Genomic DNA, 13380 nt, shown 5'->3' on the forward strand with positions numbered 1-13380 from the left:
TGGAGAGGAAACGAAGAGGAGAGCGAGGGACTCCGGTTCTCACTCATGGCCACTATCAATTTGCTGTCATTCATGTCTTGGCTAGATAACTTTTCCCTGGGAGGTGGAATCCAAACTTTGGAAACAAATTAAAAGAGTGGGTGCTGTGGTGATGAGATACATAATATTTTACGCCGGATTAGAGCTTAATCCGTGGTTAATCCCCCGAGAAAGGTAAATAGCTAAATGTCAGTGACTATCCTGTTAAAACATGCAAATTACAACATCCCTTCTCTGTTTCCCCACTTAGCCCATATAGCACATTTTCACCCCGATGTAACTGCAGCTATTAAAATTTTATTGTTTCATTATGCGCCTCAAAGTTAAAATAATAACAGGACTGTGGCAGAAAGACGGCGAACCTTGTAAACAATGACGACGGCGACAAAGATGAGCGGGCGTTGTTTTCACAGTCGGGGTGATTTACATTTTTATTGGTGCATCATGTCTGACTGGAAGAGCGGCAATGTTCACAATTATGAATAATGAGCATAAAAAAGCCTGGTTTCATTTGAGAAGGCAAAATACATTCCTCCAAGGCTTTATTAAGACTTAATGGAGTAATCACGGCGGCTAATGGATTTATTACTGCGGTGCATTACCTTGAAGGGATTGGGTAGCATGGATATTAGATTCATACCTTTCTTTTCGACTGCTTTTGGAAATAAGACGATGTGTTAACGGCATTATAATTTTGTGATAACTGCCGTTGATGCTGATGCCCCCGTCCCTTCCTGTCTCTTTGCCTGTGTTGTGTAGGTGGTGCCCCCCCTCGGCCCCTCCCCCTCCTCGAGGTCTGCGTTTCCAGGACATCCGACTGTCAGAAGTCATGAGTACCGGCTGGGTCGACGTCTCCGAAGTCCTCTCACGTGGAACGCCTAGAACGGGGCCGAGATTTGGCGCCACGCTGCAAGCTCAGCTCTAATTGTCAAGAGGAACCTTTTTTTTTCTGCTCACCTTTCGCTCAACTCCGATTTGGCCAGCTCGCCCTCGGCCGGGGGCGACCTTTCAGCTTTGAATTTGAACTGCTCCATTCTACCTTCTGCTCCTCTTTTTTTTCTTCTTCCTCTTCTTCCTTTTTTTGCCCCTGTCCACTTAGGCGACCCCAAACGCTCCTTCCTAATCCGAAAGCATGGCCGGCAGACTCCGCTCGTCCTCCCCGCCTCACTCCCTTCCCCTCTCCCTCCTGCTTCCTGCTCTGTTGCTTCTCCGCCTGCCCGGCATGGTGAAAGGCGACTGCTGGCTGATAGAGGGGGATAAAGGCTACGTCTGGCTGGCTATCTGCAGTCAGAACCAGCCTCCGTATGAAACCATCCCCCAGCACATCAACAGCACGGTCAGTATCTGCAGGCTTTAAAATACCAACCCTGCCACACCTGTTACCCAGGATACATCCTGTGCAATGGCGGCGCTAGTTTGAAAGCATGCCAGTGATTATTCCACTCTCAGCATGTTTGAGGGAGGTCAAGAGTTATATTAGTTCATTTGTTCCAACTAATCGGGAAAAACAGCTAAACAGTTAATAGATTCTGTTAAAAATAGAAAAGCAATCTAATTATCTGAATTCTACTACTAAGGTCAAAGCCTCTGAAGAGGGCAGGGGTGTCAAACATAAAGTCTGTGGGCCAAAACCAGCCAAAAAGAGACTAATCCAGCTTGACAAACCACCAAGCAGATTGTAAATTTAAAGGTTACCATGGAACTATTTCCCTGGTCCGACCCACTGAAGATGGGATTGAGATGTGTGTGTCCTGAGCTGAAATGTGTTTGACACCCATGGACGAGAGGGTTAAGGCTTTTTATTGCATATACAAAATACAAGATGTTTCATTGTGAAATTCCATAAGTTTAACAGCAACCTCCAAGATATTCTGAGGTTTTTTTTTCTTCGTGTCTGTGGTTTAATTTCAAAAACAACCACCTGTACCAAGCTATGGTCCGACTTGCTAACGCCATCATTTTTGGCATTTTTCTCATCGAAACAGACTTGCTGTAAACCTGAAACAGGTTTTCACTTGAGATGCTGTGGTCTAAATGGGGCCTGAATGTCTTGATTCCTGCTGTATGTTTAGATTCAGGCAACAAAAGTACTTGGATAGGTTTTTCAAAAAAAAAAAGACTTCAAACGTTTTTATTTGTGGGAATCACCTTTTGCCTTTAAACTAGTTCATGACGTTTTTCTCCTTGCATAATGATCTTCTTGATAATTCATTAACGTAACCGTCTGCTGGTCCTGAGCAACATGGTACCATCATCATTTATCTTACCACTGTTATAAACACTGTGGCCACACACTTCTTGTCATGATATTCATACACATACGTCTTTGTTGAAGCTTTAATAATTGGCTTGTATAAAATCATTTTAATTACAATCACATTTAAACACAAATCTGAGTATTACACATGATTAAAATTGATGAATGCAGGGTGAAAGTAATACTTACTGGTAATGTTACGGGACCATATTCCTCTGACAGCCATCCCAAGAGGGATGTACAACTAGTTTCAGAGTGCCTGTGATTAACTGCCAGATAATTTATGTCTGATGTTTAATTGGGGTGATAACTCATTAAACTGCAAACCTGCAATGTGCTCTTGGCAGCTGTTTTCAGCCAAGAGTTCAGCTCATTCTCTCAGGCTGAGTGTGATCCTCTCTCTTTTCTCTCCCCAGGTTCACGATCTGAGGCTGAATGAGAACAAAATTAAGGCGGTGCTCTTCACCTCCATGTACCGCTTCACAAACCTTACTGACCTCAATCTTACCAAGAACGAGATCAGTTACATCGAGGATGGGGCTTTTGCTGGACAGGCCAACCTGCAGGTTCGCAACCAAGAACAGAACTCAGTTTCTGTTTGCTCTTCATTTAAAGTTTTAGTTATTCTAGTTTGATTGGTTAGCAGCGGAAAAGGGTAAAAAGCTTCTCTAAAGCTTCTCAAAAAATGAAATTGGCGAGATTTTTTTTTTTTTTTTTTACTTTCTATGGTTAAGTTGTTTTCTGGCGATGTTAAATTGCCATAAAGATACCATTTTATTGAACCATTCTAAAAAATTTCATACAGAAGAATATGTGAATAAAATCAATTTTCCATTGTGAAAAACACATTTTCTAAATCACTGTCTATTATTACACAACACTAATTCTGTTAAGTTTCAGGATTCAGAATGTATAGTTAATATATGCAGAATAATATTTTGAGCTGTTTTCCTCAATCAAAGAAACAGGACTCCCAGGTCCGGCATCAATCCAAAACGACTGTGAGAATTAGTGTGTGATGGTTCAGTTTGGTGTTCACGATGTGTTTTTCTCACTCGGCAACAGGTTCTGCAACTCGGCTACAACAAACTCACCAACCTGACAGAGGGCATGTTGAGAGGCCTGGGTCGGATGCAGTGTCTCTTCTTGCAACACAACCTCATCGAGGTCATTGCCAACAATGCCTTCTGGGAGTGCCCCAGCCTCAGCAGCCTGGACTTATCATCCAATAAGTTGGCCCGTCTTGACCCGTCTACCTTCACTACCCTGAACAGGCTGATGGTGTGTGAACTAGCAGGAAACCCGTTTCACTGTGTGTGTGAGCTATACAGCTTCCTCACTTGGCTGGAGGAGTTCAATAATGTCACCCACACCTATGATCGCCTGCAGTGTGAGACCCCTCCAGAAATGACTGGCTACCCACTCTTGAGCCCTGTGCCTGGACATGGGAGAAACGCCCGCTTTATTCTTTTATCCATGTGTCATGATGGTTCAATAATTCCAGGGATGACTTCTCAGATCCCAGAACAAGATGGCTCCGGGATGGGTTTGGACAACCCAGACCAAGGTCTCTACCATCAACCGGTCATAAATTCGACTCCTGACCCAAACTACAACCACCAGATCTCCATGAAGCTCCAAACTGTCTCCCTCTACACTGCTTCTTTGGTAGTGCAAATACCACGACCATTCAGTAAGATGTATGTCCTCTCCAAGGTCAACCACAGTTTCACAGAAGACATAAGGCCTCTGAAAAACAAAAAGGAGACTGTCCATTTGGGCAAGCTCAGCCCACACACCAACTACACCTATTGTGTGGCTTCTGTAAGCAAAACTCAGCACTACAATCATACGTGTCTGTCATTTAATACACGAGCACCGGAGCCTGGGGATCCACGAACTAATCCATCCACAACCACCCACTACATCATGACCATCCTAGGATGTCTCTTTGGCATGGTCATCGTGCTTGGATTTGTCTATTACTGTCTCCGCCGGAGGCGAATCCAGGAAGAGAAGGAAAAAGCTATAAGTGTGAAGAAAACCATTCTGGAAATGAGGTATGAGACACTTTCAAATTTTCATTAATGGAAGTCTTACGGCCACATTACAGCCTTGTTTTATGCATCAAGGGTGGTTTTATCCACAACAGAAATGACAGCCGTAATGTGTGGCCTTTGGGTGTAATTGATTTCTTTGCAACAATTTATGCTATGGCATCAGTTCATTAGTATTGTGCTGCATTGCTTTGTTTTGATGTGTATGTCTGAAAAGCCTCATTTATTCTAATTACAAGCAATAACCTAAACATTGTTCGCAGCAATACTCTGTATGCAGCCTGTAGGCCATGCAATTTCCATAATTTCTTTGAACTTTAATTAGAACGGCAGGGATTCTGTGATCCTATGGCACCACTGAGTCCAAATAATAAAGTCAGCTCACAAGAAAGTATCTGATACAGAATCAGATTTATTTTCTGTCCAAACATGAATTTGTCTTTTTTCAGGTATGGCCCAGAGGCGGCTGCTGCAGTAGCCAATGACCCCGGTGCCATGCAGCGTCTCCAGGAGCAGGCTCATCACCAGCACCACCATTCAGGAGGAGCAGGAGGCAAGCTGCCCCATTCGGCCTCCTCGAGTACAGGCATGCTCCACGGTTCGGCCAACACCAGTTCCTCCCGTCTCTCCACCTTGCCACAGGTGGAAAAAATGGCAACTGCCTTCTCTGAAGCGATGGGTGGTAAAGGGAACTACATGGATGTGAGGACAGCAGGAGTGGCAGGGGAAGGCAGAGAGGGAGTGGTGGCTGCTGGAGGGGCAGGGGTAGGAGGGGAAGTAGTTGTTGATATGCGAGGTGGAGCAGAGAATGGGACAGAGGCTGGGGAGGATTCGGATGACGACGGCCGTGGCTCAGCATCAGAGATCTCCACCATTGCCAAGGAGGTGGACAAAGTGAATCAGATCATCAACAACTGCATCGATGCCCTGAAACTTGATGCTTCAGCTAATGTTGTGACCACAGCTGAGAATGCGACCTCTGGTTCCTCCTCCCAGCCTCCTTGCATCGCGTCCCTTCCCCGCAACCTCCTCCCTCTGTCTCCAGGTCACCCGGGTGATCAAATCATGGCCTCCTCTCCAAAAGTGCATCCGAAGCCTCACCCTCAGCCACATCCTCAGCAGCATTCTCAGGCTCATCCACAGCCACATCCCCAGTCACATTCCCTGCCACATCCCCAGCCACACCCTCAGTCACACCCTCAGCCTCATCCACAGCTACATCAGCAGCCTCATCCCTCCATGGCCCCAGTGCCCCTGGTAATGCCCCTGTCTGAGCGGCCTGGCATCAGCGGAGGTGGGTTTCTCTCCCCTCCCTATCGTGACCCTCCCCCAGCTAATGCTGTACGGCCCCTTCAGAGGCAGTTGAGTGCTGACACTGCTGTGGTGAAGAATCGTTGTGGTGCACTCCCAGCAGGACCTGTTAAGAACACAAGAGTGTACAGTGTGGATATCCCTGAGCAGCGCAACGATCCTCCGAAGTACCCAACAGAAAAGGGTAGCCCTGTGGGTTGTGGTGGAGGGACTGGAAATGGAGGAGGTGGTGGAGTTGGGGGATGCAACGGGAATGGGATGGGAAACATAAATGGTGGCGGGGTGAGCTTGAATGGCGGTGGGATGGGATGCAGTAATGGTAGTGGAGGCGGGGTTGTTGGCCAAGGACAGCAGCAACACCATTTGGAGGTGCAGCCAGATTACCACAGCTCCGAGCACCGCCACTCCTTTCCTGCACTCTACTATGAAGGTGGCAACGAGTCACCCACACCAGCCCAGAAGGCTTCGTTCCTCAAGCCACTGGGGCGTACCAAGAGGGATGCCACAGCCACTTATTCCCAGCTCTCACCGTCCCGTCACCACAACTACAACTCTGGCTACTCCTCCAGTCCAGAGTACTCATCGGAGAGCACACTGCGAATCTGGGAGCGATTTCGACCCTACAAAAAAAGCCCCAGAGAGGAAGCATCCTATATAGCAGCCGGTCATGCCTTGCGTAAGAAGGTGCAGTTTGCTAAGGACGAGGACCTTCATGATATTTTGGACTACTGGAAGGGTGTTTCTGCCCAGCAGAAGCTTTGAGCTGAAGAAGGAAATTTTGAAGCCCTGATGGGAGATTGTGAGTTGATTGCCAACAGCAGACTAATTATGGGGACAGATGTTAATGTAGCAAGTGAGATGATGATGCTTCCCTGGAAGCGTCTAGTGAGACAAACAAGAGTCATTCAGCCGTCGGATCTGGAGTTCAAGAGGTATTTTCTCTGGGTGATTTTAAACATTTTACTCTGTGACAATTCATTAACATTTCTGGAGGTTCTTTATGATATAAGCTTTTTCATCATAATATAGAGTGGTAATTACCAAGAATCAAGTTTTTCACCAGACTGCCTCATAGTGGGCACTTTGGTCCTCGCAGGCTTCCCAAGCCCATTAAATCCCCACTAATGAGTAAAGCGAAGGCTGTGATGATGAAGTCTCTTCTACCTCATTACTGGCACACTGTAGCTCAGCTATCTCACTAGAAGCAGCACTGTTCATGACTTAAGCTCTGTCCGTCTTTTCTGTAATCCCATCAAACCGCCTTTAACGAAACAATCATTTCATGGCACGGCTAGTACCTGCTCTCCTACAGAAGCATCATTTAGGGTGATAATGAGGGAGTGGAATGAGGAATTAGATGTTTATTTATTTTTTTTTAGTATAGCTGAACCCCACACGTTCCCCACCTCCACCTTCCTCTTTAGGGGAAACATTAAGTGATACTTATCAAGCTAATTGTTCTTCCTGGCAATTAGCCAGTATAAGAGTAGGTCGAGGAGGCTGTGTGGTGAGCATGCGTATTGATTTGAACCACCCAACTACATCTGTTCAGTGGTGTGTGGACATGTATATACACGTTGTGCACGCTGGTGTGAGTGATTACATGTGGGTGGGAGAGTGGGGTTGGGGCTGAGTCATTCATTATTCTCAGGCTCCTCCGTGGTATCAGAGAGGGTAGGTAATAAATAGATAACAGCCCAGTAGAGGAGGAGTGTGAAACTGTTAATGTGAATATTTGGTTTTACCAAGCCGCCTGTCTATCTCCACGCATGAAGCAAACCTTTTTCATGAACTGCAGCCATTTTTTTGCCCCATGGCTCCTTTCCTATTTACAGGTGGGAATTTACATTTCAATCATGTGAATGATGCACAAATTACTTGAGGATGGGTTATGCAGGTTGGCAAGACAGGTGTTAGCCCCTATATTAAAAAACCCGGTAATCACATTTCGAAGAAGAGTCAGACTGAGAGCAGGTTAGAGGTTTTCTGTAGTCGAATCTCATTTTGAATTTGTTAGTGTTAAGGAGACAAGAAGGGGTTCAGCTGTAGATTTATCAGCTCAAGGCAAGGCTGCACAGGAATTCCAAGAAAAAGAAAAATGTCAAAGCTCCCTGCACTACATACTGAGATAAAATGAATGGCAAGTGGAATGAAAGCCCCGGGGATATATTCTGTCTCACACTGAATGATTCTACACTCTATATATGACCCTGTTTTGCCCTGGATGGTAGCTGGTTGCTTGCTATGGACCAAAGTGCCCTTGAGAGGTATGATTTTGCAGGTTTCTATTACATATTGCATTTCTTTTCCTACATTGGCAATAGAACATAAAGAAAAAAAGAACATAACTGCTTTAATGATATAATTTGTATTATTTGAATTTACCACTACAAATGATTAGGTTAACAAAGAAAAGGGAGCAAGGCTTGATACTGCTGCAGACTAAACTGAAGACTTTAGTCATAATCCCATTAAGGGACACACAAACACAACTCGTTTTGAAGATAATCTTTCATCAGACTGCACAAATGTTCTTCAGTGTTTATACTGTAAAAATATTCATTTAAAATGAACAATCATTTGTTTTTCTGTCCACTCTTTCTCTTCTCACCAGTGTCATCCTGACCTCTCGATTTCAGCTGCCATACATCTCAATTGGAAGTGTATAAACCTCTGTCTAACTTAATGGGGTAAATTAATGGCTAATTTGAGGAGGTTGATGTTCTACCATTGTCTGAGGTCAGAAGAGCGAGCTGATATTGTTAACTCTGCCAGACTGGAGAGGCTGATTGAGATTAATGACAGCTGCCTCAGTTTGCCCATCTTCCTTTCTATCGGTGCCTTCCTCGTCACATTTCCTACCCATGTTCATTCTATTTTCTCTAACAATGGTGGACAGGAATTGCTTTCAGACAAATAGTCTGACTAGAGTCAGACTTACACCTCGCTACAACTGGGCAGGTCAAGGTGAACCTGACTGGAATGCTTCCCACTGGGCATTAGTCTTTCTCTTTTGAGCCTGATTAGTTTGGACTGGTCAGTCTGTCAGGCCTGGAAATAATGTGTTCCAGTTAGGTTCTCCTGAGGGTTAAGCCTGATATCATCATTTTGACAGCGCCTGAATTCACCCGCTGTTTGAGGTGTTAGTTTGATGTGGAAAATGAGAGCTGAGGGTGGCATTTACTCTTTGACCTATAGAGATCTCTCTCTACTGAATGAGTTCCATTCCAAAGGTCAGCCAGTATGAGATAAATCTCCTGTGTATAAGAGAAGATTATGTTTTAGTACATAAATATCTTGCCTATTGGACTTTGTACCCAAAGATCACATAACGAACAAAGCCTTTGTAGAAATGGTCTATCTGCCATTATACCTACATGTATTTATTCATTAATTTATTTTCTTGGTGGACATAATTTCTATTATAATAATTACTTCAGAACAAGGAGGACCTCTTCTACCCTGTGAGCTTGAGGGCAATCACCTTGAATGGGAATATCTGCCACCCTGGATTTCTAAACTTTAGTTCAAGTTCACAGCCTATTGAGTTCTTCTGAAATGGTTCTCCATCACAGAGCAGGTTCCACCACAATCCTTGGTCCCTCAGGACTGCTGGCATTCAGAACATGGCACATATCCCCACATGGAATTGTGTCAAAGAGCAAATAGCCATAGGAACACAGCTGTGACGGATGGATCACTCAGCTTCCTGCCCTGCCAAACACATCTTTCTTTGACTTATTACCCTGCCATCAGTACCTGAAGATCCATCAAGGGCACAGAAATGTGTTCATGATTACTTCAACCACCTCTTTCTTATTTTCAATTATAATTACAGCCACGGCTCGAGGTCATAACACCTGAAGAACAACGTTTCGTTTTGAAAAGTTAACTTTAATAGACATTTTTGGTTCAAATTAAATAGCTTGAAATTTGAATCCCCTTGAGCTTTAGAAAGAGAATTCAAATCCACTGCAGTGAATTTGCTGAACACCTGTCGTGTTAATGTAGAAACTGCATTGTTTTGCTTGACTGAGCAGACAGTTTAATTATGCTTTAATGGAAATGTGTCATTTTTATCTTCCCTTTCTATCTACTGTTTTCACTATTGATATTTCATTGTGGTTTTGTATTGCATAATGAGTTTCCCTCTGACCTTTTCCCACTCATCTGTGGTTTTCATTCCAATAGACCCACTAGTGTTCACAATAGGATGTCAAAGACCCGTCATTACTTTGCCTTTGGATCAATAGAACTTAATTTGGGCGAGTGGAACCACATAAAAAAAAAGACAAATTCAATGCAGATTCCCTTTGGGCACTCAGCTGGACAAGCTCCATCTTTATAGAGGGCCCAGTGTTCAATTTTAGTCTTTTGTTCAAGTTGTACAGGCAGCTCTCGTTTGCGATAGGTCCATGGAATCGCCAATCAGTCAGTTTCAGATTGGTACCACAGGCTATGCAGGAGTGGAGGCTTTTTAAAAAATAATGGCTTCATTTGGAGAAACTGAGGAAATGAAGCTGAGGTTACCTGTGAAAACCCTCCGGGCTTTTCCTTAGATGTAAAAAATAACACTGGCTCAGTTATTCATAAGCACAGTTTGTCCAGTACAAATTATTTATACCTAAAGAACATCACTCATTTCTTCTGGACAGGTCCACTGTTCATTCTGTTTTCTCTCAAATCATTTTATTTTTCATTCTTTCTTCCTCTTTTACAAAGGTAAAAGCACATCTTAATTTCAATTTGAGCAGTCCGAACATGCTGGCCAAGCCTTGCTCCTCTTCCTCTGTCATCATGCATCAATAAGGAATCCTTTGCAGATGTTATTTTTAGTCGGCACATTTTGATGAAGGGTGTCAGGCTCAAGCCTTCAGGGGCCGAAATCCACAAGCTGAGACTGACGGATGTACAGATATCATACCAAGGGGTTTGTCTATGTGTCTTCTCTCCAGTTTGGCTAATTAACTAAGATGATTAATCAATGTGAGAGAGTCACTGCCAGTCTTGAGCCTGATGGGGAACAACTGAAACAGCACAACTTGTGACAGAATCCAAGGAGTGGTGTCAAACCCTTTATGTGTAGAGCTGTGGATCCCAGGAGTGTCCGCTCTGCAGAAAATAATGAAACCATTCCACTGGACCTGTTGTTTTCAGTACTGAGAAATTTCTGTTAACATCAGGATTATAGTCATTCTGATTAACCAGTACCTTGAGAGGAACAGCCCTGCTGAATGCTCAGTAAATGCTGTAATAACCTCAGAACTAGAAGGATGGTTTCGATATTCCTTGAACAAATTCATGAGGGTTTTGCATTGTTCGAGACAATATTGCTCAGTGACCCCAGGGACCTATTGCTAAAACAAGTTTGGGCTCTCACTTCAGTTTGGGAAGTTTTGTAACTCGCTTATTGAAAAACACAAATCAATGGAGCAAAGCTCCTGATTGCCTCGCGTTCGAGTTACAGCTGGTCTAAATATGAACCTTTGGCATTAAAACTGCAGACATGCAATGGTTCCCTGGGAATGGCAGTGAAATCTCTTTACTCCTGTTTAATCAAACCTGTGACACCATCAAAAACGTCTGTAGTGGCAGAACTCTGACTTTGTGTGATGCTGTAAACATTAAAACATGGCAGGGATGGAGGCTGGGTTCACACTAGCAGGAGTAAACCCAGAAGCATTCCTTATCCTATTCCCTTACGCCCATCTCGTCTTTACCATCAACAACTCCATGGACCACAAGAACCGATGCTGTGAACTTAACATTTTCTTCTTTCTCCAGGAATTAGATATTTGTGAAAATGGGAATCCCAAAAGTTTGCTCTGGGCACATTTAGGCACACTTGCAAATTAGTGCATTCTGCTAAACAGAGACATATATATTTATGTTGTAAACATGTAAAATATCCAGCATTTTACATCAGATACATTTCAGAAGCAAAAGTTTGGTGCAAGCTGAAGAAAAGTTGTTTTTTTTTTTGTGATGAACTGTGACAGGGTGGTCCAGTCCTGTTTTCTACTGTAGTGCTCCACAGGGCCAGGTTTCAGTCAGCAGAGCTACAGCTTTTACAATAGCTTCCACATACAGAACCCCGCAGCTGTTGAACATGCTAATTTATTTGGGGGTTTTTTTCTAGTCCATCAGTGTCAACCAGCTCATGCAGTGTTTGTTTGAAGTTAGAGGTTTTGCACACTGGGGACATGATGCACTATATTTCCAAAAGTATCAGCTGGCCTGCCGTCATACACGCATATAAAGGACCAAATGCAGCCTCGTCCATCAGATTTCCAGACGGAGACGGGTGATTGGTCATTCCAGACAACAATGTCTCCTCTGTTCTGGAGTCCAGTGTCGGTGTTGCAGCTGCTCGGTCATGGAAGCCCTCCATGGAACAGTCTGCATGCTGTGGTGCTTGTGGTCATGGAAGTGACTGGAACGCTTGAGTGAATGATTTCAGTACTTTTGGCAATATAGTGCAAATTTATTTTCAATTGCCAGTTGTCCCTAATCAAGGGACTAGAAGAGAAACACACTGTCTGTAGCTCCGACTGAATCTGAAGCAGAAATCTGAGAAAGAATGTTTCGCCTTCATCCAGAAGCTACAGGGGCTAAAACACAAAAGATGATATGATCGACAGGTCTGCCTTTTTTTTTTTTTTTTTTGAGGACTTTTCTGTCCTGTTAGACAAAAGATTTGCTTGAAATCTCAGAGCCTGTTTGCAAGACAACATTTTCAAGTGAAAACACCAAACTTCAGCTGCGTTTTTGGTGTCCGTTGACATGACAGTGCTTGGAACCACTGAAAATGCAGCTTTTTGAGAAGGACTCCCAAGGGAGAACGTCCTGAAATGTCTCTGTGTGGACAGCGGAAACACTGTTATTGCACATGTGCAGCGCGAGCAAGTAGATGGACAATGACACATTTTCACTTGGAATGTTGTTGTGTCAATGAGGTTTTATAGAAAGCATCCATTTCACAAAGCAGGTTTTGTGGAAACTCTGTCTGTTAACCCTGAAATGAGGGAAAATCAGAGTTTTCTGTTTCATAGAGGGAGAGAACTGAACCAGGAGAGTAAGTAGTAAGGACAACCAGTTTCACAAAGAGAGGACGCTTCACCTCTCATCTGTCAGTCCGTTACTGCAGGAACAGACGCTCCGGAACTAATCTGATCCGGAGCAGGTTTTTCAGAGAAAAGTGGAATAAACATAGGTAGCATTATTGTGATATTATATTGTAATTATTGTAAAAATCTGATTGCAAAGGACTACATTTAAACTTTTGCATTGATCTGAGCAGTATTTCACCATTTCTTAAAACCAACTCGCCATTTTAACGCATTAGTACATATTAACAGCCCCCCCGTTGCTGTTGCCATGGTGACTCGTCAAATCGGGGCTCCATTACTGCTGTGTTTTTATAGTTGTGGCACACACATTTCACTGAGGGCGAAACTACTCCGAATTGAACAAACTAACTCAAATGAGCTGTTCTGGAGCCAAAAACTCAGAGTTCTGTGTCTCAGAGTGCATCAACTCACAGTTCAGGGTGAGATTTCGAGTTTGCTGAACCTGCGTTGTGAAAATGGACCCCGCTCTGGTGAGTAACTGGTGAATGAATGTCTTTCCACAAGCATATTGAGAGCTGTTGCAGACTTTTCATCTCTTGTCGTGAGTATTGATGGCAGAGCCAAAGGTCTGGGAGCCTTTTGTGTG

At 43.9% G+C, this 13380-nt stretch overlaps 1 protein-coding gene across 1 annotated transcript; it reads left to right on the top strand.

Moving 5' to 3' along the window:
• The first annotated feature begins 887 nt into the window (after positions 1–887).
• Positions 888–7354, top strand: LOC115390131 (protein phosphatase 1 regulatory subunit 29-like). The gene is made up of 4 exons (XM_030093841.1): positions 888–1375; positions 2713–2862; positions 3362–4356; positions 4803–7354. The coding sequence occupies exons 1-4, from the start codon at positions 1172–1174 to the stop codon at positions 6424–6426; spliced, it is 2973 nt and encodes a 990-aa protein (XP_029949701.1). The 5' UTR covers positions 888–1171; the 3' UTR covers positions 6427–7354.
• Positions 7355–13380: the final 6026 nt, after the last annotated feature.

This window comes from Salarias fasciatus, chromosome 6 (assembly GCF_902148845.1).
Source record: "Salarias fasciatus chromosome 6, fSalaFa1.1, whole genome shotgun sequence".
NCBI lineage: Eukaryota > Metazoa > Chordata > Actinopteri > Blenniiformes > Blenniidae > Salarias > Salarias fasciatus.